The sequence below is a fragment of the Callospermophilus lateralis genome, chromosome 20 (genome assembly GCF_048772815.1).
Source record: "Callospermophilus lateralis isolate mCalLat2 chromosome 20, mCalLat2.hap1, whole genome shotgun sequence".
In the NCBI taxonomy this organism is placed as follows: Eukaryota; Metazoa; Chordata; class Mammalia; order Rodentia; family Sciuridae; genus Callospermophilus; species Callospermophilus lateralis.
The window spans coordinates 3657013-3681969 of record NC_135324.1 but is presented as its reverse complement, the minus strand read 5'-3'; the positions used below and the strand labels follow the sequence as shown (position 1 = coordinate 3681969).

The window sequence follows — 24957 nt, the reverse complement described above, 5'->3', positions numbered from 1 at the left end:
CTTGCGATCCTCCTGCCTCAGCCTCCCGAGCCACTGGGATGACAGGAGCGAGCCACCGCGTCCAGCTGTTTCACTTTTTACTGGGGCATATGATATCCTGCAGCCATCAGATACCCCAGTCAAAGAAATGGGTGGACAAAAGCGGGTGGCTTCTAAGCTGCAGAATTTTGTCCCAAATCACCCCCACAGAGGGCACAAAGGAGCTTTCCCCTGGGGCACGGCTGGCGTATCCCTGATGCAGGGCCCGCGACAACTGAAGACCTCATTGTGTCCTTCCACATGCAGGACCCTCTTGTCTCTGCAGAGAAACTGCAGGTCCCTTTGGCTGGGGACCATGGGGGACTGGGCGTCCACCCCCAGCAGGCCACTGCTCTACAAAGGCTCCCTGCCGGGAGGAGGGGATCCACAGGGCCCTGCGGGGAAATCGCGGGGGCAGACCCCAGGGGCCTCCAGGCACCCACTTGACCAGGGGGGACCTGCAACGCCACCGTTACCTCGCTGGCCGCGTAGGTGTAGAGCACCTTGCCTTTGATGACAAACCAGAGCTTCTTCCAGTGCCGCTTGCCCCTCTTACACCGGCTCAGGTAGCCGCTGATGGCAGAGCCCTCTCCAGAGGCCGTCACCTGGCAGAAGGGACCACAGCAGTCAGGGGGACAGGCGGGGAGGACAGTCCAGACACCCAGGGGAGAAGCCACAGCAAGCCGCCCGCCGGCCTGAAACCTGAGATCAGGACCGACTTAGCATCAAGGTCAGCAGAGCAGGACTTCAGGGTGGACAGACAGGGTTTAGGGGACCCAGGGGACCTGGGGTCAAAATCAGCCTTGGAGCCGTGCACAGTGGTGCTCGCCGGAGGCTGAGGCAGGAGGATCTCCAGGTCAAAGCCAGCCTCAGCATCAGTGAGGCCCTAAGCAGCTCAGGGAGACCCTGTCTCTAGATAAAGTACCAGACAGGGCTGGGGACGGGCTCAGGGACCGAGTGTCCGGGGTCAGTCTCTGATACCCTCTCCTGTCGGCCAAGAAAAGAAAGAAACTGGCTGGTTGTCCCCTCGGGGGACGGAGAGAGGCTGGGGATGGAGAGGAGCTCACTTTTCACATCTCCTCTTTTCCACTTTGTTAACGTCATTGTCACGGTGCTGGGGGTGGAGCCTGGGCCTCGGGCACGGCCAGCAGGGCCCTGACCGCTGAGGGACACCCAGCCCTGTTGCCCACATTTGTAACTTGCAGAAGGAGCAGGTTAGTGGGCAGAACGTTGCCCGTTCCTAAACGTCATCCTCTAACGCCCTCAATCCTGCCACCTGCTACCTGATGACAAACATTCAAGGAGACGTGTGGAACCAACGGTGACGCTTTCTCGGGGTGTGTGACTTCAGGACGGGCACTGGCTGCTGTGTGGCTGGGATTACAGGGTGCACACAGAACCTGGCCCCCATTTGCAGGAGGGTTTTGAATTTAACCAATTCTGAGGTTTCCTGCAAAAATCCCCATCACTTCCCGGAGACTCGCCACCTGGGCTCACGAGGGACCCTCCAGGTGACAGGACAGCCCAGCTCAGGGGTCCCCATGCAGGAGGGGACCCAAGAGGCCCAGTCTGCACCGTGGTGGGCACTGGGTCTGTGCTGCGCGGGGGAAGACGTGGGGACCAGTCAGGCTGGGCAGGGAGGCCTGCCCCCAGGGGACAGTGGACACTCCAAGTCCCCGCCTCCTGCGAGGCAGCCGCCCCGCCTTACCTCCGTCAAGGCTGAAGGGACTTTCTTCTGCTTCCTGAAGGTGGAGGGGAAGACGGCGGAGAGTGCGCTCCCCGAGGAGAAGCGGGCAGAGGTCAGGGGAAAGCTCATGCTCACTGGCCGCTCTGCAGGGGACAGAGGCCACCAACGGCTCAGGCTGTCCCTCCCCGGGCGAGGTGGGACCAGGAAGGCGGGCACAGCCCCTCCCGCCAGAACAGACAGAGGCCATGGGGCAGGGGCTGGGCTGCTCCCTCTGATGGCCTATGTGGCCCCCGGGTCCCCTGGGGTGAGCTTGGGCCTCTAGGTCCCCGAGGGCCACTTTCGTCCACTCGCTCCCTTGTGGGGGACGTGGTTTCAGGTGGGGACAGTGAGGCAGAGGAGGACCCCCAGGCCACCCACCTCTCACGGGGCCGGGGACAGCGCCGCCCCTCTTCTTGAGTTCCCCATAGCAGCCGTCGCACACCTTGGCCATGCGGTCCTTGAGGTACCTCAGCGGGTACTTGTTCCGCGAGCAGTTCCGGCACACGATCTGCGGGACACGCGGGGACATGGGCCAGTGAGGCTGACCAGGGGAGGCAGGGGGCAGGTCACCGCGGAGTGCTGCGACTCAGGTGTGTGACGCGCACACACAACTGGGGAACCAGCCCCACCATCGTCTAGGGTTACAGTGCGCCCCAAAATTAACCCAAAGATTAAAACATGGTAAGTATGGAGCCACCCCGGCATTTGGAGCGTGGTCACAAGTAACCCTAAGTGTTGGCGAGGACGTGGGGAAAGGCACACTCATACACGGCCGGTGACACTGCAAACTGGTGCAGCCACCGTGTGACCCAGCTGTCCCACTCCTTGGCTGATACCCAGGGGCTTAAAGTCAGCACACTACGGGGACACGGCCACATCAGGGTTTATAGCAGCTCAATTCACAACAGCTAAACTGTGAACCAACCCAGATGCCCTTCAACAGATGAACAGATAAAGAAAATGTGCTGCATACACAGTGGAATATTACTCACCCATAAAGAAGAATGGAGTTACGGTGTTTGCTGGTAAATGGATGGAACTCAAGACTATCATGCCGAGTAAAATAAGCCAATCCCCAAAGAGCAAAGGCCCAGCGTCCTCTGTGATATGAGGACACCAACACAGAATGGGGGGGTGGGAATGGGAAAGACTTGGGATGAATCGGATATGACTTTCCTGCGTTCACACATGAACACACGACTAGTGACACGCCACATCACGGACAAGAAAGGGAAGTCCCACTCCCTGTGTGTTCATTATGTCAAAGTGCACTCTGGGTCGTGTGTGTCTGAACAGAACAAATAAAAATCATAAAATAACGTGAAAAACAAAATAAGACTGTCTCCCCCAGGGCCCGGTGGACCCTGGACCTGGCTGCGCAGGGACGCCCGGTCCTGACCCTGGCCCTCACCTTGCCGCAGGCGTGGCAGTGATGTCGCCTCAGGGTGAGGGAGAAGTCGCAGCCGCAGTTCATGCACATCATGACGTGGGTGACGGGCACCAGGGTGGGGGGCCTCTCCCCAAGGCTGACGCCCAGCCGCTCGCGAATCTGCAGGGACAGAAGCGGCCAGCAGCGGGGTCAGGCGGTCCCTCCCCTCCCAGGGTGTGGGGCGCAGGGGACTGCGTGGCCTGGGCTGGGAACAGCTGGACCCTGAGGCGTGGGCAGGGGGTGCTGTGCTCCTGGGGCCCAGGACGGGGGCCAGAGCAGGGCAGGGGCGCGTGGAAGGCCAGTGTCCCCAGGTCAGGGTGCAGGCACCTCCTGGTACCTGCTGAGGCTGGGAGCTGCTCCCCACCCACCTCCACGCTGTGGTGGAACGCGGCCAGCGCCTGGGCCTTGTAGTCCTCAGGGAGGGCTCTGCTCAGACAGCTGTACCACTCATCCCTCTCGGCGCAGGAGCTGCGGATATGGGTCTCGATGAGCGGGGCAGCTGCAGCCTCCACCTGTGGATGAATGCGCGCTGCGCGGCCCCCACACCAGAACCCCTCACCCCCCCACCAAAGCAGCTACGTTTGGTCATTTGTTTATTTGGATAGTCCCCCCAGACTAGGGTTAGATCCCAGCTCCTCATGGGGCGGTAGCACACCCCTGTCACCCCAGCAGCTTAGGAGGCTGAGGCAGGAGGATTGCAAGTTCGAGGCCAGCCTCAGCAATTTAGCGAGGCCCTAAGTCACTGAGGGAGACTCCGTCTCTCAACAGAATACAACAAGGGCTGGGGCTGGGCTCAGGTTGAGCGCCCCTGGTTCTAGCCCTGGTGTGTGTGAGTGGAGGAGAGAATCAATCAGTCCAGCTCCTGGCCTGTACCAGGGGCCATGGCCGCGTGGGCCGCCTCTGGGTCTGCTTCTCACTCCAGCTCCCAGGGCCGTGGTGAGGGTGAAATGAAATAGGGGTGTGGAACCTCTGTCCCTGGCAAGACACCATGCCAAAGGAGGGGGCCCCAGGGAAGCCTAGAGGGTCCCACGTTTTAGGAGGGTTAGGGAAGGCCAGGGTCCTGGTGGAGGGTGGGTGGAAGCTGGCACTGGTGAGCACTCAGTCTCCATCTTCCCCTGATGACCTACAGGGCTCCCTAGAGGCTCATGCACCCCACAGACAGACGTCGCCAGCCCCCTCTCTGCGGGGCACCGTGTCCTGAGTGGACAGGGCCACCCCAGGGCTATGGTCCCTCGGAACCAGGGCAGGGTGGAGTTCCCACAGTGCCCACCAGGTGGCGCGCACGGCCCGCGCAGAAAGCCCGAGCCCGAGCTGGCGGAGGGGAGCGCCCCGCTGGGAGGGACGGGGTGCGTGGTGTGGGCAGCCAGCTGCCCTGTTGGTAAGAGGAGATGCACGGGTTCCACGGCCCCTCCGCCCCCACTGCTCCAGTGTGGAGAGTCTGGGCTGGCAGGAGGGGACGGGCCTGTCACAGCCAGAGCGCAGGGCCCCTTCCTGGGGGAGATGGGCGTCCCCACCTGAGGCCCCAGCGTGGCCTATCAGCACCCTCAGCCGAGGCTGGACAACAGACTCCCCCGCCCCTTGTCACTGATTTGATCAAGAGGGGGGGGCGACATGTCCCCGCCCAGGCACCCCTCCTCCTTCCCCTCCTCCCCCAGATGGGACAGCGGCCCCTCCCAAGTCCCAAGGGGGTCAAACCCAGGTCTCCTGCGGGCCAGGCCATGAGATCCTCGCCCAGGTGACGGGACATGGCCAAGTCAGGAGGGCGGAGCCCTCAGGGACATGATGGGTGTCCTTACAGGAGCCCCAGAGGGACCCGGCCCTCCCCCGACAGGCTCTAGAAAGCAGCCCTGGTCCCCAGGAAGGGGCCCGCCAGACCCCGACGCCAGCAGCACCTCGAACGCCGCATGTCCTGGCCCCGGGACCGGGACACAGGCTCCTGTCATGAGCCGCCCCAGGGGCACCCTGGATGGGGGAGAGGGGCCGGGGACCCTCCCTCTCCGCCTTCTCCCTGCCCCCAGCGCGAGGCGGCCACACCGTGTGACCCAGCAGGACTTGTGGTGTGCACCCACCCTTCACAGAGGGCCTTGTGAACACGACGTATTGTCACTGTCACCTGAGGTCCTGTATTTTATGAGTATGGCGTTTTTCTGGGGAGTGAAGCCTCGGGTTTGCGGGGGGGGGGGGGGGGGGGGGGTTTGTTTGTTTTAAATATGAGATTCCCAAGGGCTGTGACCACAGGACAGTCAAGAAGCACTGAGATGGCCAAAGGTCCTTTGATCCAAAGGGACGCCAGGATGTAGACTGTGACATTCCACACCTGTCATTCCAGACACTCCCACCCCCTGAAGTCCTGCCCTAAGTCCTGCCCTGGGTCCCATGGCCCCATACCTTGAGGCCCCGTCCATCCCACAGCCCTGCCCCATACATCGAGGCCACGCCCCTCCTGTGTTCCTGCCCATACCCCAAGGCCCCGCCCCTCCTGCAGCCCCACCCCTCCTGCAGCCCCACCCCTCCTGCAGCCCCACCCCTCCTGCAGCCCCACCCCTCCTGCAGCCCCACCCTGTACCTCAAGGCCACACCCCTACCCAGCCCCGCCTCATACCTTGAGGCCCCGCCCACCCACAGCCCTGCCCCATACATCGAGGCCACACCCCTCCTGTGTTCCTGCCCTCCTTTGAGGCCACGCCCCTCACGCAGCCCCACCCTGTACCTCTAGGCCCCGCCCCTCCCCAGCCCACCCTATACCTTTAGGCCCCGCCCATCCGCTGACCCAGCCCCATACCTCGAGGCTCCGCCCCTCCCACGGCACCGCCCATACCTCAAGGCCCCGCCCCCTCCACAGCCCCACCCATACCTTGAGGCCCCGCCCCTCCCACAGCCCCACCCATACCTCAAGTCCCCGCCCCTCCCACAGCCCCACCCATACCTTGAGGCCCCGCCCCTCCCGCAGCCCCGCCCCCTACCTGGCGGACAGCAGCAGGCAGCACTCGGGCACCTCGATCTTGAGCGCGTAGGGCACCTTCTCCATCACGGGGCGGCTGACCTGCGGGACCCACAGAGCCCCTTCAGGCTGGGGCGGGAGGGCAGCAACCCACCTGCTGTCCACGGGTGGCGGTGGACAGAAGGGCCTGGTCCTGCCATGGACACCCTCTCTGCCCCAGGGTCCTTATTGGCGGAGGGTGGCCCTGGTGCCATGGCTGAGCCTGTGGGAGGTGTCTGGCTGCTGGCGCCGTCACCCACAGGAAGGCTGCGGGGACCGTCCCCTCCTGGGCAGCCTACAGGCACGCTGTCCTGCTGGGCGACGCGGCCCGTGGCAGGGTCTCCCGCGGCCTCCTCCACCAGGCGGCTCCTGGCCCGCCCCTCCCCGCTCCCCGCCCTGTCCCTGCCAGGCGCCCCTCCGTCCCCGGTGGCCTCAGAATCGACTGCCCCAAACCTCCTGCTGCCCTAGAGTGCCCCAAATCCACCAAGCGTCCCCATCCTCAGGACCAAGGTGCGCTGAGCGAGGCCACACGGGCGTGCCCACGTTTGTGGCAGCCATTCCTACAAGGGCCACGACGTGGAAGGACCAAGCGTCCCTTGAGGGGTGAGTGCGTGACCCAGCCGTGCCACACACGTAGAGATGGCACTGAGGAAGGAGCAACCGGACACCTGTCACCACACAGATGGGCCTCAGCTGAGAGAGCCGGCCACAGGACATGACCGCTGGTAGGGGACCCCGTGCAGGAGGCCCCGGGAGTGGTGGAGGTCACAGCCACAGAAAGAAAGGTGGTTCTGTTTGACCCAGCTATCCCACTCCTTGGTCTACACCCAAAGAACTTACAGTCAGCACACTATAGTGACGCAGCCACGTCAATGTGATAGCAGCTCAATCCACAACAGCTAAGCTATGGAAGCGACCTAGGTGCCCCTCCATAGATGAATGGATAAAGAAACTGTGGTATATATACTCAGTGGAATATTACTCAGCCATGAAGATGAAGGGAATCATGGTATTTGCAGGCAAATGGATGGAGCTGGAGACTATCATGCTAAGCAAAATAAGCCAATCCCCCAAAACCAAAGGCCGACTGTTCTCTCTGATAAGTGGATGCTGACTCACAATGGCGGGGGTGGGGTAGAAGTTCACTGGATTAGACAAAGGGAAGGGAGAGGGATGGGAAGAAAATAAGAATGGTGGTTCCCAGGGGCTTAGGCCCCTTCCCATGGGATATTTAGCAAGTGCTCTGAGTGCTTAGGACGCTGCCTCCAGGGAGCCCTCCAGGGTTCCTTCTTCCCAGAGGACCTGGAACATGCCACAGCCCACAGTTGACACTGCTTTCCGGAGCGGCCCTCTCCAGGCCCGTGGGGGTGCCTCTTCTCCTCCCTGGGGCCTCCCCGCTGCCCCTGACCCCACCAGGCTTTACCTTCATATTGGCCACTGCCAACGAGCTCTTCAGCCGGTACTTCCCGTCCTTCTGGGGATACGTGTACAGAAGCACGTCGCTCATCTGGGGAGAGGGGACCCTATCAGGCTCCTCCGGGTCCCGGAAGGCTGCAGCGGGCGTCTGTCCTGGAGGATCCCTGAGCTCCGGGTGCACAGGCATCCGGCACTCCCCAGGGACCCCGCAGGTGAGCAAGACCACTCTGGGCTGAAACGTGAGCCCCTTCCCCACAATCCCACTCCGAGTTAAGACGCTCAAGAAGGGCCAGGCCTGATGGTGCACGCCTGTCATCTCAGTGACCCCAGAGGCTGAGGCAGGAGGATCGCATGTTCGAGGCCAGCCTCAGCAACTCAGTGAAGTCCTAAGTGACTCAGGGAGACCCTGTCTCTAAATAAATACAAAACAGGCCTGGGGATGGGACCCGGTGGTCGAGTGCCCCTGAGTTCAATCCCCGGTGCCCACAATAAAAACCAGGGTGTGGTGTGTCCATGGGACAGACACTGGACACGGCGGAGCAATCCAAGGGAATGCACCGCCAAGATGCGCAGACGAATCTCAAAATCCCGCCGAGTCAGGGCAGCTGGACACAAGCATGCAGCCTGACCACTTTAGCAGGAAGGTCCCCATCAGGCAAAGCCATGCTTAGTGACGGAAGTCCAGCCAGTGGCCGCCTGGCTCCCTGGGGCAGCTGTATCTGCCACTGTCTTCCCGTGTCCTTTTCCTTCCGTGGGACCCTGAGGGCTGAGGGTAAGGCCCGTGGGACTGACCTCCCTGTTTCCAGAACCCACCACAGAGGAGGTGCTCCGCGAACCTCAGAAATGGGCTCTGAGGCGCGTGCTCAGAGCTCAATGCTGTTGCTTCACCCACAATCCTAGCAAAGAGGCAGCCATGATGGACAGGAACAGGAAGTGATGGAGAGAAACAGGATACCCAGAAGACAGGCGGTGTTAGGGTTGGGTCTTGAATATTCCCTGAGTGCTCCTGTGTGGAAGGCTTGGTCCCCAGCCTGGTGCTATTGGGGGGTATGGTGCTTTAAGAGGCGGGGCTTAGCGGGAGGTCTTTAGGTTCTTGGGGGTGTGTTCTTGAAGGGACTGTGGAACCTCACCTAACCCCTTCCTCTTCCTCTCTTTGGCCTCCTGGCCCCGGAGACGAGGGGCTTAGCTCTGCCTTGACGCGCTGTCTCACCACAGGCCCCAAAAAACAGGGCCAATGGGCTACGAGGTGGGGCTCCCGCAACTGAGCCAAGAGAAACCTTTCTTCTTTTTAAGTTGACCCTCTGGGATGTCTGTTACAGTCATGGAAAGCTGACTAACACAGTAAGTACAGGATGCTGGGGGTCCTGGGAGGGGGACAGGGAGCTGCCCATGTCTCAGTGAGCCACCAAGGTTGACATCACAGGACGCAGATCCTGCCCTACTCCATTTTGTCCTGTACCTTGCCACTCGAATGTGGGCACTGGACGATTTCACGGGACTAGAGGGTCCAGGGGCTGGTGTGGGATGGGGACAGGAACTTACCAGAAACAGGTGCCGGGGGTGTCTGCTCTTGCCCCTGACTTTCGCCAGTGTCCCTTCCTTGAGAAACTCCTGTGGGGAGGGAGGCAGACCTCAGTCACCTGGCTTGGGCCACTGCTGCCCCAGACAAGGGGCTGGGGACGACCCTGAAGACTCCAGAGGACCAGAAAGCAGCCCCCTATGGGGGACCCCCAGGCCACCCAAGATGCTCCTGATACACCTGAGCTCTGCAGGCTCCGAACGCTAAGGGCGGTTTCACAGCATCTCAGATCAGCGGAGCCACTGGAAGCTGGAATCTGCTGAGCCCAGTCTTTCATTCCAAGGGCTAAAGACCACATTTCTGAGCTATTTTTGAACTGAGTTATAGGTTTTTATTTCCCATTTGGAGGCTTCCAAGTAAATAAATTTCTTTCTTTTTTTTGGTGCCGGGGATTGAACTCAGGGGCACTGGCCACTGAGCCACGTCCCCAGCCCTATTTTATATTTCATTTAGAGACAGGGTCTCCCTGAGTTGCCAAGGGCCTCGCTAAGCTGCTGAGGCTGGCCTCCAACTTGCGATCCTCCTGCCTCGGCCTCCCGTGGCCCTGGGATGACAGGCCTGTGCCCCGGGGCCCGGCAAAGACCGTATTTTTAAGATGCTTTCTTAAGGTTTGCTCTAGAGATGGTTCTCTGCTTCTCCAGCCACTTAGGACTGAAAATACTTGGCGCCCCGTCTTCCCCGAGTGAAGAGACCCCACAGGACGCCCGGAACCAACCCGCGCTGGGGCGGGGGAGCCCACGCGCTCCCCGCAGGGCGGCACTCACCCTCCCTGGCTGCAGGAGGTCTCCCTGGCCCCGCACGCTGTGGTCGATGTGGACCAGCTTCTGCAGGTTCTCCTGTGGGCGAGGGCAGAGGGTCAGACCCTGGAGGCGCCTGTCCCCTTCGTGAGGGGCCACACTGCTTCCTTTCCAGAGGAGGACGGCCTGGCCCCCGGTTCCAGCCTCTATTTAGGGCAGGGGGGACGCTGGGCAGAGCCGGGCCTGCGGGATGCCAAGGCTGGTCCTGCCAGGCCTGACGCCACCCTCGTGCTGTGTGTGCTGGGGACGGACCCTGTCTGTCTCTGGGCCACAGCTCCTGCTCTCCCAAGGCTGGGCCCCGTCTCTGCAGGCTCAGGGTGTGGCCTTGAGGGACAGTCACGCGATGGCCGGTTCCCTCCCGTGAGTCTCTGCCGGGGGCTCAGGAGGCAGACTGGGGGCTGGGGACGGGGCCAGACAGAGCACCCAGGACCCCGCCCGTCCCCAGACTCCTCAACTGATTATGCAGAACAAGAGGTGACAGGCGGTGGCACTAACACACGGGGACTTCAGAGTAACGTGATCAACATGATGGGAAAGGGAATTCCAGGGGCAAAGTCAGGTGACGTGCAAGGACACGGAGAATTTCACAGAGTCGAATGGCAATGTTTTTAAAGACCCACAAAATCCACAAGAAGGGACACCTTCCACAGGTGTGGCCCAGGAGGGGACCCACAGGGGGAGGATGGACCGGTAAAGATCTAAATGGAAACAGAGAGGTGGAGGGAAAAAGCGTGTGGGTGCGTCACACAGCATCCAAGAGAGTGTCCCCCAAATTAACTAAGGACCAGTGACGGGCGGGTCCCTCCGAGAAGCCCGAGAATCGCGACAGGTTTCAAGCCACCTGAGACCCCTCAAGACCCACAGAGACGCACCAGAGTCCAGCTTCCAAAAACCAGAACACAAAGGGCAGATGGCGGAGTCCCAGAGGAGGGACAGGCGACTTCTCGTCCCGGACTATGGAGCCGGCAGGCGGTGCAGGGCATCCCCAGAGCGCCCAGAGGACAGAGCTGGCCCGCCCGGACCTGTGGGCCACCAACCGAGTCTCTGAGAGCTGAGGGCAACGGGACGTGAAGTGCATGGGAGAGGACGGTGGGCACCCGCCCCGAGAAGGCCAGGGCGCTCTGTGTGTGACGACGTGAGTCGGAAACAAGGTGCGAACTCGTGACGCGTTTAAGGTGCAAGTGGCTCTGTGTGCAGAAGGTGGTCCCCGCGGGTTCTCGGGGGAGTATGGGCGACCGCCTTGTTCCGCCAAGAGAAAATGAGACCCCGTGAGCAATGGCTGTACCTAGGGACCCAATCTTGGCTCTTGTATTTTTTTTTTTATTTTGGTACCAGGGATTGAACCCAGGGGCACTTTAACCCCTGAGCCCCGTCCCCAGCCCTTTTTTTGTATTTTATTTAGAGACGGGGTCTCACGGAGCTGCTTAGAACTTTGCTAAATTGCTGAGGCTGGCCTCCAACTTGTCATCCTCCTGCCTCAGCCTCCTCCCGAGCTGCTGGGATGACAGGTGTGCGCCACTGCACCTAGCTCCAATTCTTGTTTTTTTTTTTTTAAATACCATTATGGGATGAAAGGAACCGGGGATTCCTGGTGAAAGGGCTGATTCTAAGACAGGGACAGTAAATACAGGACATGGACCGATCTGGAATATCAAACAAATATCAAACACCCAATATCAAACAACGCCCCAACTCATACCATTGGGGCGTGTGAAAGGGGAACGGAAATTAACTGCAGGAGCTCCCAATGGCCACGGCTGGACCGATTATAGAAATAGAGCACAGCAGCGGGGCGCGGTGGCGCACGCCTGTCATCCCAGCAGCTCGGGAGGCTGAGGCAGGAGGATCACGAGTTCAAACCCAGCCTCAGCAAAAGGAGGCCCTGAGCAGCTCAGGGAGACCCTGTCTCTAAATAAAATAGAAAAAGGGGCTGGGGACGGGGTCAGTGGCTAAGCGCCCTGGGCTCCATCCCTGGTACCAACAGAAATAAAGGCAGCTTCGGCAAAAGGGGAGATGGCGCCATCTGACGCATTTTAACTGGCTCCCTGGCTGTCATCGGGGACGGACGGACAGGGCTGGGCTGGAAGCCAGCAGGGACCCGGGGGGTCACAGAAGGAGGCAGGACAGGCCTGGGCTGTGGGGGTGGCAGGGGCCGAGCCGTCAGGAACCCTCAGTCATGGAGCTCAGGCCCTGGGTGGCCCGTGGAGACCCTCCATCTGGCCATGCAAGCGTGGGGTGGCCATTGGGTCCAGAGCAGAGGCCTGGTGCAGCTGTGCCCAGCACCCCCGGGGGGTGTCCAGGGCCAGCGCTTCCTGACCCAGATTTTCCTTGGAGGAGCAGAGGGGTGTGGAGCGCCCAGCCCGTCTGCTGCTGAGCCGGAGCCCCTGTGCAGGGAACCGCGCTGCGCGCCCAGATGCCCAGCCCCGGGGCGGGGACCCGGCAGACACCAGAGAGGACACATCTAACCCACCCAAAAATGGCTCAGTGGGCTTCGGCCTCTGTCCCAGCCCCTTGTCACCGGCCAGCCCTGAGTCTCCCCCAGACTCCTGTCCCACCTCAGCCTCCTCAACTCCAGGCCTCTCCTGCCTCCGCAACTGTGCAAATGTCCTGGGGCACGGTGCTCCAATCCACTCCTCTCACTGAAAGGGGGACACTCGCGTCTCTGGCCCGAGCAGCACGGGCTGTGTCCCCTCCCTGAACTCTGCAGCTATCTCTCTGTCTCTCTGGTGACATTGACTGGGGTCACATGCAACCATACATTTACTGCTCCACTGAGCGGGCCCTTCCTCAAGGGGCGTCTCCAGTCCACCCCACGACGGGAGGCCTGCCCCATGGGAGGTGGCCCAGAATTGCTCCTTCCCCTCCTCCTCTCTGTACAACTCACAGCGAGGACGCTCTGTGCATCAGCCGTGGCCCACAAGCCACTGCCACCCCCTTCTGTGCCTCTGGAGGTCACGGGCAGCGGATCACTGCGCTTTCCCACTCACTAGGACCCGGCCTCAGAATCATTCTTAACACAGAAGCTGCGGAGTGCCCACCACGAGGTGCAGCAGGGACTAAGTGGACACAGATCACCGCAGGGACCCTCAAGTGGGACTGGACGGGGGATGGCGCGTCATCCTTGGCAGACACGGCGTCAACCCCTGGTCACGGAATCGCACCAGGCAGAACCAGAAGTGGACTCACGGCCCACGTAGTCCAGTGACCCAGGGTCTAGAGTCTCCAAGGTGGGTGGCCATTTACCTGGGGTGCTTATTTAAGAAATGCCTGCACGGCCGGGCGCGGTGGCGCACGTTGCCACCCCAGCGGCTCGGGAGGCTGAGGCAGGAGGATCGCGAGTTGAGAGGCCAGCCTCGGTCACTTATTAGCAAGGCCCTCAACAACTCAGGGAGACCCTGCTTTTGTAAGATATAAGCCGAGCTGGGGATGCGGCTCCGTGTTGAAGCACCCCCCAAAAATACACACCCCCAAAAAGCTCACACCCCCCAAAAAATGCCTGTCTCGGACTCTGCGCCCAGAAACTCCAACTAGGAAGACCCAAGGTCTGTACCCCTTGGAGCCTGTCACTTACAAAGCCCCCCAGTGCTGAGGCAGATGGTCTCAGACCCCCGTCGGGGCCTTGCTGGTCGGGGTTCTAGAAGCTTGTGGCCTCCCTCTTTGTTCAAATGGTGAACCGGAGGCCCAGAGAGGGACCCACCGTACCTGAGGTCACACAGCAATCGTTGAGGCCAGAACTGAAGGCCCTCTGCAGGGTCCCGCGGGATCAGTGATGGGGTCTCCCGTGTCAGGCAGGGAGGGGCCTGGGATGGGCACCGGGGGAGGGTGTGCAGGCTGGACTTACCCCCTGCTCCATGCTGTCGTTGGCTCGGCCTGTGACTTTGGAGATGAGGCTCAGGGCTCCTGGGGAGGAAGCAGAGTCAGCCTCTGGCCCTTTGGGGAGGGCTGGTCCGGCTGCCCCCGTCCTCACCTCTTCCTGCCCCTCCCCACTCGCCCCTGACCCCTGCTCGTTCTCTGTGGGGGGCGACACCAACCCAGCTCCACCTCCTCTGCCTCGGTGGCCCTGACCACTCTGACCAAGCTGGGCCTCGGTTTCCCAGGTATAAACTGGGACGTGACAGTGGGGACCGTCCCAGCCGCTCACACGCAGGGGCCGCTGCGCTTTAACCCCCGAGCCACATCCCTGGCCACTTTTTATCTTTGATTTTTCGACAGGATCTTGCAAAGTGGCTTAGAGCCTCACTAAAGTGCTGAGGCTGGCCTCCACCTGGAGATCCTCCTGCCTCAGCCTCCCGAGCCGCTGGGATGGCCGGCGGGCGCCACGGCACCTCACTGGGTGAACTTTTTAGACCTGCCCTCCTGTCACTGAGCCGCCACCCCCTCCCCTCTCGTTCTTTGTCTGACTGATATCAGGCCACCCCAGGGAGTCCCCCAGCCCTGGGCACGCGCACAGCGGGGGGAGAACACGTCCCCTGCCTCTGGGTGGCGGGGACTCACCCTGGGTGTCGTCGTACTCGGCCGAGTCCGGGCGGAGGTTGTTTAAGTAATCTGGAGGCAGAACAGAAGAGTCAGCCAGGCGGGGGGACGGTCCCTCAACCACAGCACTGTCCCCTCCGCTCTCCAGAGTCGGGGGAGCTCCAGAATGGGGGACCCAGGCTGTCCCCCCGCGGCCCATGGCAACACCAGGACGGGCCTCAACACCGTGGCCTGGTCCCCTCTGCCCCCTAACGGGCCGAGGATTTCTTCAGAGGTCCTAACTGTGACCTTAGGTGGCTGTGACTTCCTTGGTGGCCTGTGGAGTGTCTGAGTCCGCGGTGTCACCGAGCCTGCCTGGCATTTACCGCTGTCCCTTTAGCATCTAGCCTGGGGCCCTGCAGGACGTAGTAGGTGCTCAGCGCACGCTCCTCTGGGCCCTGGGCCTCGCGGTTTCCTTACGGCTCCTGGAGCGACCCGGAGCGTCCCCTCCACCAGGGCAGGGGGTCTTTGTCCCTGCGGGAGGTGGTCACGTAAAGGGGCGTGAAGCCCAGGACAGGGGCGCGGATGTCCCCGGCAGACAGAGTGGAGAAAGGGGGCCGATCCCGGGGACTTGGTAGGAAAGGGGCCGGGGCCTGGGGCTGGGAGCCGGGGGGCCTTCATGGAATGGAGGGGACAGCGGGGGAGCAGGTGCCCAGGGAACGAGGACTCTGTCGCGGGGTCGCTGCGGTCTGGCCTCCCCGGGGCCCACCTGTGAGCAGCACTTGGTACTGGAAGAGCCGCTGGACCACCCGCAGCAGCCGGTGTTTCGCGCTCTGCCCGCCTCCGTGTTGACCCTGTTGTTCCCCAGGGAAGAGAGAGGCCGTCAGGGACCCTGCCCTGTCACCCCCGGCCTCGGAACCAGTCCCCCTCCTCCGGGAAGCCCTCCTGGGCCAGCCCAACCCTAGTGTCTCCGCTGGGGACCTCAGGCCCACGGTCAGTGCCCCTCAGCCGTGAGCCTCTGCGGGGAACCGGGTCCCGAGTTCATGGCCAATGCTGCTGATTTCCTTGGTCACCGCAATGGCCGGACCCCGGCCTGGTTCATGCTTGTCTTTCTCTCTTTCTTTTTGGTACTGGACATTAGACCCAGGGGACCCCCTACACGGAACCACGTCCCCAGCCCTTTTGATCTTCCATTTTGAGAACAGGATCTGGCTAACTTGCCGAGGCTGGCCTCCACCTTGAGATCCTCCTGCCTCAGCCTCCCGAGGGTCCCATTCATTAGCACTAAGTCCTTCCAGGTCCCCACCAACCAGCCCTGCGTCTTCACAGCAGGGTCTCTAGGGACCCAGAGGGACCCACCTCAAATTCGCGGACGGCGGCTGCCAGCCGGGGAGAGAGGAGGCAGTTCTCGGCCAGCAGAGCCAGGTACCTGTCGAACTGCAGGATGTGAGCAGCGTGGTGGTCAAACTCCTGCTCCCGGGCCAGGAAGACATCGGCCACCTTCTGCTGGCCCTCCCTGCAGCCAGGGAGGGGGACCCGAGAGTGAGAGCGCAGCCTGCTGAGCGGCAGAGGGTCTGGGGGGAGGTTAGAGCCTCGTCCCTTGTTTTATGGGACAAGTGACTTAACACCTCCGTGACTGGACTTCCCCGTCCTGCAAAGGGAGACTATTTCCTGTGGGGGCCCTCGACTTCTGAGCCCCGTCCCCAGCCCTATTTTGCATTTTATTTAGAGACAGGGCCTCACTGAGTTGCTTAGGGCCTCGCCACTGCGGAGGCTGGCCTCCAAGTTACGATCCTCCTGCCTCGGCCTCCCGAGCGGCTGGGACGATGGGCGTGCGCCACCCTGCCCGGCTCCGTGGGGATCTTGTTGCTCTCCCCCTCCCCTGCAGTGAGTGGGGTGCGGAGCCCCGAGTCTGCTCACCAGTTGGCCAGCCTGTCCTCCAGCTCTCCCAGGATGCCTTGGTGGAGGTCGTGGATGGCTGGGAGCTCGCTCAGGCCCTGCCTCAGCTCCTCGGGGGCCAGCGCGTCTCTGCCCTCTTGGTCCATGTCATCCAGGGCCCTCAGGACGGCTCCGTGGAAATCCTGAAACCCCAGAGGGCCCGTTAGCCACAGGCGACAGGACTGGCACTCGGACCCGTGGCAGGCCCCCACGGCGGCCTCAGAGAGCTGGCTGACACAGAGACGGTCACCAGACCGACCCCCTCTGCCGGGCCAGGTCCTTACCTGCGAGACAGGGTCACCAGCACACACCTGGTCTCCCTGAGCTGCTTAGGGCCTCGCCATTGCGGAGGCTGGCCTTCAACTCACGATCCTCCTGCCTCAGCCTCCTGAGCTATTGGAATGACAGGCGGGCGCCATGGCGCCTGGCTGATCGTGATTTACGTCTAATATCAAATCTGATAAATGGTAAAACTATAAAGAACGGAAGGCTTGTTTCTCACTGGAAAAAAAAAAAATGACGTACTCTCTTTCAACACACTGGCTCCTCACGAGGCCCAAACAAACGACCTGAATTGTGGAGCCAAGTGCTCATCAGCAATCCTCGGGGTCAGAGGTCACGGGGTCCAGGCCCATCAGGAAGGTCACTGAGCTCTGTCGGGGGGAGACTCGCTACCAGGACAGTTCATCCCACGGCCCTTCCTCCAGGAAGCCCTCCTGGATTCCTTCCCTGGGGGCTCAGGCTCAGGATGCACCCCCAGTCCTGCAGGGTCTCCTCAGCCCTGGGGTATACCCACAAGAAACCATGCCCCTGTGTCCCCAAGACGGCCCCCCTGAGGCCTCGCCTCCCCACTATCTCAGGGCCCAGCGGGAGTAACAGAGCACCCAGCTCAGCCTCAGGCTGCCGCGGAGCTCACCTGACGACTCAGACTCTCTGCAACCTGTAAAGTGCCGCTCCCACTTATCTGTGGTCTGGGTTACCCCATGGCCACCCGAGCTCTGGAAATATCAAAAAGAAAAATCTAGGAAGAGCCAATCCCAACGTTTCCAATGGGATGCGGTTCTGAATCGTACAAAGAAACCTGGCTCCGCTCAGCTTGGGACCAAACTCGCTCCTTGGTTCAGCGTATCCACCTGGTATGTGCTACCCGCCTTCTAGCTACTCATTACCATTTCTGTCCTCAGACTCACTGCCACAGGACTGCAGTGCTCACGTCCTAAGGGACCTCATTCTACTTCTTCCTGGGCCCACAGACCACGGGTCCTGATGCAGGGGATTGACCTTGACGACAGAATACTGTTCAACATGCTCTATTTAACTGCCAGTTGTCACTGCGGCTGACATGGGTACGTTAGGCTGTCTCGTGGGTGGGGTTCAAAGGGTTGGGTCCTCTCTCGACTTTCAGGCACCCTCTTGCTGTGTGTCCCCTGGGGAGGAGTGGGGCCTGCTGTCATGGTCATTACATTTTGGACAGGACACCTTCAGAACGGGGGCCACGTCTGTTTTACATCCTGCCTGGTCTGAAGTCAGCAGAGCAGGTGACACAGAGAGGGACTCTGTAATGCTGGTCGCCTGGGGGATGGCACGACCTTCATTTAACAGAAAAGGAGAGTGAGTCACCGGGAAGCCGGGCCCAGACTCTGGTCACCTTGATGCCCAGACAGAGGGCACCTCTGGGGGGGGGACAGGAGGAGGGAGGGAGACTCGGGAGGACAAAGACAAGACAGACAGCCGCAGTGACGTCACCCTCGGGGGAACTTAAAGATGAGCTGCCTGGCGCGCTGGCTCCTGCCTGTAACTGATTCTCGCTGAGCCACCTCAGTCGGGATGCCCACCACCGAGACGGCCCACTCCAAAAATGAGTAAAATCAGAATTTCCAAGAGCACCGATTCTTTCCCACCCCCCACTATTGGGGATGGAACCCAGGGGCGCTTAACCCCGGAGCCACGTCCCCAGCCCTTTTTATTTTTTTTTGAGACAGGGCCTTGCTAAGCAGTTGAGGCTGGCCTCCAACTTGTGATCCTCCTGCCTCAGCCTCCTGAGATTACAGGCGTGTACAAATGTGCCCGGCCAAACCACTGATGTCGCTGCTGAGAGTCCCAGTGACTCTGGGATTCTATGTGTCCCAGTGCTAAGTGAGCGTCCTGGGGGTGTGACCGCACTTGCCTGCACAATCACTGGAGGGTGCTTTGGAATCTTGAAAATAACACTCTGTGAGGCCTGCAAAGAATTCCTAACTGTAGAGTGAGTATCCAGCCAAAAAAATAGCAAATTAGGCTTAACATTGAAAGACAAATAGGGGTAGGTGGACATGGTCACCCACGCCTGTGATCCCAGTGGCTTGGGAGGCTGAGGCAGGAGGACTGAAAGTTTGAGGTCAGCCTGGGCAACGTTAGTGAGGCCCTAAGCAACTTAGCAAGGCCGTGTCTCAAAAATTTAAAAAAAATTTCAAAGAAGGGCTGGGGAACGGGGCTCAGTGGTTCAGCACCCCGGGTTCCATCCTCAGTACAAAAATAATAATAATAATTTGTTTTAATGTCACGATGAGGCTCCTGACCAGAGGCTGCGTGGCGCAGGAGCAGGACAGACACGTGGATTAATGGATTGGACTGGGAACCCATAAAGATGCCTTATGGGAAGTGGACTTTTAACACGGCTGCCAAGAAAATTTACTGGGAATAATCTTTTCAACCAATGGCGCTGGGCCAGCGGGCTCCACCCGCCAAAGGATGAAATCAGACTCCGTCTGTTGGCCTTGCCCAGATGAACTCAAAATGGGTCACAGAGTTCAACAGAAAACCCTCAGCGTCTTGAAGAGAACCCAGCTGTCAGTCTTGGAGATCTAGGGCCGGGCCGAGCTTTCTTAGAAATGGCACCAAAAGCCCCAGCCACGAGAGAGACCTTCATGCACTGAATTCCATCAACATGTGAAACACAAAATCAGAACCCGCCCGTAAGCCCAGTGATGCGCGAGGCTGAGGCAGGAGGATCGCAAGTTCGAGGCCAGCCTCGACGATGACTTAGGGAGGCTCTCAGCAACTCAGCCAAACCCTGTCTCACGATACAAGATAAAAAGGGGCTCGGGATGTGGCTCAGCAGTAAAGTGTCCCTGGGTTTAATGCTCAGGACCAGAACCAACCAACAGGCAAACAAAACCCAGGATGAGATACCCGTTCCCACTCATTAAGATCACACTTTTCTTTTATTTTTCATTTATTTATTCTTTTTTTTTTTTTTTGTAATTTTTTGGGTACCAGGGACTGAACTCAGGGGCACTCGACCCCTGAGCCCTCTCCACAGCCCTATTTTGTATTTTATTTAGAGACAGGGTCTCCCTGAGCTGCTTAGCACTCTGCTTTTGCTGAGGCTGGCTTTCAACTCGTGATCCTCCTGCCTCAGCCTCCCAAGTCGCTGGAATGACAGGTGCGAGCTACCACCTGTAATTTTTTTTAAAAGATGGAAAATAAAAGACAGCGAGGAGATAGAAACCAGAAGCTTCATACTCTTACAGTGGAATATAAAGTATGTGATAACTTTGCCTTATTTATTAAGAGTTGTTTTTAAGAGATGGGGGTCTTGCATGTGGCCCAGGCTCTAATGCCATGGCGGTTCCCAGGTGCGATCCAGCACTGAGAATTAGTGGGGACGCCTGATTGGCTTCGTGCACTAGAGCCCTGAACCCCTAATGAAGAGCTCCTCCTGCTGTGGCCTACTGGTGGCGGGGACGCTAGACACATATCCCTGCACCTGGCTGCAGTCATTTTGGCAGGCAGAGTGGTGCGTCTACAAAAGATTCAAGAGTCACCGTGTGACCCAGCAACTGTCATCCTAGGCACAGACCAAAGGGAACAGGGGACAACACATTCCCACCAGAATCACAGCAGCATCTTCATAATTCTCAAAAGGTGAGATGAACCCAAACATCCATCTAGAGGTAAGTGGGTGAGCAAACTGTGGTACGTACACGCCGTGGACTATTCCTCCGCCTCAAAGTGCACCACTTACCGACACCTGCCACAAAACAGATGAACCTCGGAAACATGAATGCAGCTGCAAGAAGCCAACCACACATGACCGTGAATTAATTGCACAACTCAATTACATGAAATGTCCAGAACGGGCAAATGTAATACAGATAGAGAGGAGATGGGGAGTCGCAGAGGGAAGCTGGGAGTGTATTTTGGGGGTGATGAGGATGCTCTAAAATGGATCCAGGTGATGAGCGCACCACTCTGTGCACACACTAAAAATCATTTTACCTTACATTTTAAATAGCTGAATTATGTCATCTCAATAAAGCTGTTTTTTTTAATGACTTTTTTTTATGTGGTGCTGAGGATCCAACCTAGGGCCTCACACATGGGAGGCCAGCGCTCTGCCCCTGAGCCCCAGCCCCAGCCCTTTTTTTGCAGTTTCTAATAAAGCTCAGCCTGGGCTTCCTCTGTGACCGCCCCATGCCACCCCTAGGTAAGTGCCAAGGACAAAAGATCCGCGGGTGCTCGCCAATAAAGGATTGCACAGAACATGCAGGGTGGCTGCAGGATGCTCACCACACCCCGGGGTGCGGATGAACCAGCTGTGGGTCCCCTGGGCAGGCTGCTCCCACACCACGGGGCAATGGGGACGGTGGACGCAGGTGAAGCAGCCGGATGTAAAAGGGCACGTCCTCCACCGCGGGGAGGTCAGGAACAGGTAAGCAGTGTGCACCTGCCATCCCAGCCGCTCGGGAGGCTGAGGCAGGAGGATCGCGAGTTCTAAGCCAGCCTCAGCAACCCGAGGCCCTAAGCAGCTCAGTGAGACCCTGTCTCTAAATAAAATGCAAAATAGGGCTGGGGTCGGGGCTCCGTGGTGAAGAGCCCCTGGGTTCAGTCCATGGTGCACCAGGGAGAAGGACGGACTCAAGGTCACAAGGACAGAGGCCTCCAGATCCTGCAGGGGCAGAGCCACGGCCGAATTCCTAGCAGAGACAAGAGGGGCTGTGGCTGGGGTCCCCAAGCTCCCTGGTCCGGGAGGCCCGGCTCTGTCCTGGAGCCTTCCCCAGCCCCTTCTGGTGGCTCCCACCCCGGGGAAGGGGGCGGTGTCCTCGGGGAAGGGAGGGACCCTGAAGCCACTTGGCTGCCACTCTGCACAGAGTCTTTCCAAATACCACCCCGCTCCCTCCATCAGAGCCTCCCGGTCCCCAGGGCCATGCCCTCCCGGACGCCCCTTCCTCCTCAGGGTGCTGGAGAGCCCTCTGCTCCTGTCCCCAGCGCTGCACCGCTTAGGCCCAACTGCGCAGGCGCAGGCCTCTCCTGAGCCTCGGCCCCCACAAGCCTGGCGCCCTGCTCGCCGGCGCCCCCTGGCGTCTTACTGCGTCAGCGAGGCCCCTCCCACAGCCCGTCCATCATCTGCCAGTCAGCTCCAATGCCGCCCCACCACCTCTCCCCGGGACCACCCACCAGTGTCCCCGCAGACAGGCGATGAAGTCCTCGCAGAGTGGCAAAGTCTCTGTCTGCCCTGCCACTGCCTGGCCGTCCCTGTGACAATGCTCCTGCCTCCTGGGTTTCCTTCAGTTCCCAAACGCGCCATTCTCCCCTGGCCCCTGGGCCTTTGCACATGTAGATCCTTCTGCCAGGCGGGAGCCTTGCCCACCTGGTCCCTGGACACCTTTTGCTCTGGGAATCCTCTGAGCCCCAGAAGCCTGGGCTGGGTGCCCTGCTAAGCTCCCCACCCGGTGACAGTATTATCCTGTTCCTGCCGGTCTCCCGCCCTAGGCTCAGCCCCCAGAGGGAGGGACCTGCTGTGTTGTCAGCGCCTGGCCCAGGGGAGGTACTCCAGAGGCATCTGGGGCTGAGGAAATGACAGGCCTGGTGGAAGGACTGGCCCCACCATTTCTCATTGATCAGCTACGGATGTGGCACCAACTGTATACCTGGCCCTGGCCTTTGCTGTGTGGCCCGGGGGACAGCAGGGGAGCTGACCACGTGTCTGTGCATTCAATTTCATGGGGAGAGCATTTCCGGGGCACCTGCTGCCCCCTGAGCCTAGATCTCAGAATGAACGCAGGAAAGCGGGGCTACCGAGTCAAACCCAGCTTTGATGAGGCGACCCCCAGCTTCCTCTGAAACTCCAAGTGCCCAATGAGACGGAAGAGATCATCAGGCAACGCTTCTGGGAAAGCGTTTTCAAGGAGACTAACTCAGCGAGGAGGCATGAACTTTGGATTTTCCCCCTTTCTCTTTCCTGCTGCAAGGTGGATGCGATGGTTAGAGCTGCAGCAGCCACTTTGTGTCCAGGAGGAACCCCGGAAACAGATGCAGCGGAAACTGCTCCGGCCCTGGGGGTGGAGCTGCCTAATGGGGCCTGGGTCTCCTGCTTCTGGATTCACTTCACACAAGAGAATAGCACCTAGGTTATTTAGGATTTTGTCACCAGCGGTCCAACCCGATTCCTAACAGACACAGATTGATTTGCCTCCTGCTGTGGACGGTGTTTTCCCAAGGGGACCACAACACTGTCGCCCGTCTCAGGGTTTGTTTTGTTTTTTGCAGTGAGAGCTGACACTCCTCCCAGTGAGTGGCGGAGACCGCGTCCCCTCCCCTTGAACCTGGGTGGAGCTCCATGGCTGTCTGACTAATGGATTAGGTGGAAGTGGTGTACGTGACTCCCAAGATGCCACGCACTTCCTCCTGGCTCTCTGGGGGGACAATCGCTCTTGGAGCCCAGCCACCGATCGAGAGGAAGCCCAAAGTCTCCCGGGCAGAGAGACCCCCGGGCAGAGGCCGCAGGTAAGGCTCCCGCCCCGCAGCCCCCCTGAGGTCCTGGGCCACGTTCGGCGTCACCCACCAGGTGACGGTGACCATTTCCAGAGCCACTGCCCCCAGCTGTCAGGCTGGCTTCTGATCAGGCTTCCAGGGCCTTGGGCCAAAGCGGGGACCCCGGGGAGGAGCGTCCCCTTCTGCTCGCTGCCCCTGGGCTCTTCGCCCGTCACCTGGGTACTCCCCAGCCTGGCCCTTGTCACAGGGGCACCATGAACACCCTGAAGTGTTCCCAGAAAAAATGGGCAGGATGGCCAATCGATGGCGGGTAGATAGATGGATGGGCAGGAGGATGAATGGATGGTGGACACAGGATGAACGGATGGAAGCCAGGTGCCATGGCGCGTGCCTGTCCTCCCAGCGGCTTGGGAGGCTGAGGCAGGAGGATCGAAAGTCGGAGGCCAGCCTCAGCCACTCAGCCAGGCCCTCAGCAACTGAGTGAGACCATGTCTCTAAATAAAAAAGGGGCTGGGGACGGGGCTCAGGGGTTAAGCAGCCCTGGGCTCAATCCCTGGTGCCATTAAAGTAAATAAATTAATTAAATAACTGGTGTCCTTGGTGAGGACTGCGAGTCAGAGGCGGGACTTCGGCCACTGCTGTCCACTCAGCCTTGTGTGATAAATACGGTGGCTCCGCACCATTTCCCGCAACCAGCTGACGAGCTGTGATTTTTATGGCCTCTCTCTCTCTCTCTCTCTCTCTCTCTCTCTCTCTCTCTCCCCCTGAGCTGGCCAGTGGCCTGCCATGATGCTGCGGGCTCTGGTGCACCCAGGGACGGTCCCTGCCCGGAGGAACGAGCGAGAGTCACAGGGACCTGGGATGGCATCCAGGTGGCCCTGGCTCAGTCACCCTGGGGCACTGGGGCCAGGTTACCCGCGGGAGGTCCAGGATGGACGTTCAGAGTGGACCAGAGAAAGAAGAGGAAGACTGAAGGCTGAGCCCGGGGTCGGGGGCAGGGAGCTGGCAGGAGGGGACGGCTGAGCCCACCTGCTCTGTCACCTCCCTCACCCCTCCCCGTGACTCAGCCCCAACTGCAGCAGCCTCCTCATGGAAGCCCGCCCGGATCCCACCGCTGCTGCTCACAGCCCCATGCTCTGGAGAATCTGTCCCCTCCGCTGACCAGGGAGCTCTCGGGGACGAGCCCTGGGCGATCTGTCTTTCCACCCCCAGCTCCTCTCCTGCAGCCAGAGCAAAAAACCAATGAACCAACCAAACAAAACCCCCGAATCCCTCCGCCACCGCCAATACAATGAACTCAATGGAGCTGAGCGCAAGGGCGGTGCTGCGGCAGCCCTTCTGTGAGCAGCGAAGGCTGGTCCTGCCCACATCTGAGCGGCCCCCAAATCTGGGTTCCTTTCCTCTGCGTGTCCAAAGGGTGTCCTCACCACCAGCCCAGGCATTGCTGTCCCCAGAGCTGGGGTGACAGAGCTGGGCTCCCTGAGCCGTGCAGACACATCGCCCTGTCCATGAGCACCTAAATATGGGTCACACACGGGGGGCAGGGCTGTGGCTAGCAGCACTGATCTTGCGCGGCCTGCACGAGGCCCTGGGCTCCCTGCGCAGCTCAGCAGAAGCGCAGACACGGGGACCCTCCCCCTGTCGCACAGCCACCATCTCACGGGCTGCCCGGGAGGCCCTGCCCGCGCCCGCTGTCCCCGCTCCTGGAAATGGCTCCTCTGCCTCTCGCACCCCGGCCTTGTCCACGGGCGACCAGTTTGTGACCATCAAAATGACCAACTCACCCGTCGTAGGTGCTGCAGCGCCTGCACGTACCTGCGGGGACAGAGGGCGGGCCGGTTAACGGGTGTCCCCGGGGTGGGGGAC

The 24957-nt window shown here is 60.3% G+C and overlaps 1 protein-coding gene across 3 annotated transcripts in view; it reads right to left on the bottom strand.

The window, feature by feature from the left end:
• Fgd5 (FYVE, RhoGEF and PH domain containing 5) overlaps window positions 1–24957 on the bottom strand; it is a 63977-nt gene that overhangs the window by 4312 nt on the left and 34708 nt on the right. The window contains exons 5-19 of one of the 3 annotated variants that reach the window (XM_077106242.1): window positions 24876–24906; window positions 16318–16478; window positions 15757–15913; window positions 15167–15251; window positions 14440–14490; window positions 13787–13845; window positions 9913–9984; window positions 9112–9180; window positions 7577–7660; window positions 6137–6216; window positions 3542–3641; window positions 3156–3293; window positions 2123–2252; window positions 1727–1848; window positions 495–623 (exon numbers count right to left, since the gene is read on the bottom strand). In XM_077106242.1, the coding sequence (XP_076962357.1) occupies window positions 495–623; window positions 1727–1848; window positions 2123–2252; window positions 3156–3293; window positions 3542–3641; window positions 6137–6216; window positions 7577–7660; window positions 9112–9180; window positions 9913–9984; window positions 13787–13845; window positions 14440–14490; window positions 15167–15251; window positions 15757–15913; window positions 16318–16478; window positions 24876–24906 (1468 nt within the window). Of the gene's footprint in view, window positions 1–494; window positions 624–1726; window positions 1849–2122; window positions 2253–3155; window positions 3294–3541; window positions 3642–6136; window positions 6217–7576; window positions 7661–7788; window positions 8607–9111; window positions 9181–9912; window positions 9985–13786; window positions 13846–14439; window positions 14491–15166; window positions 15252–15756; window positions 15914–16317; window positions 16479–24875; window positions 24907–24957 lie in introns of those variants that run through there. The other 2 variants (XM_077106243.1, XM_077106244.1) reach the window with 2 other exon arrangements.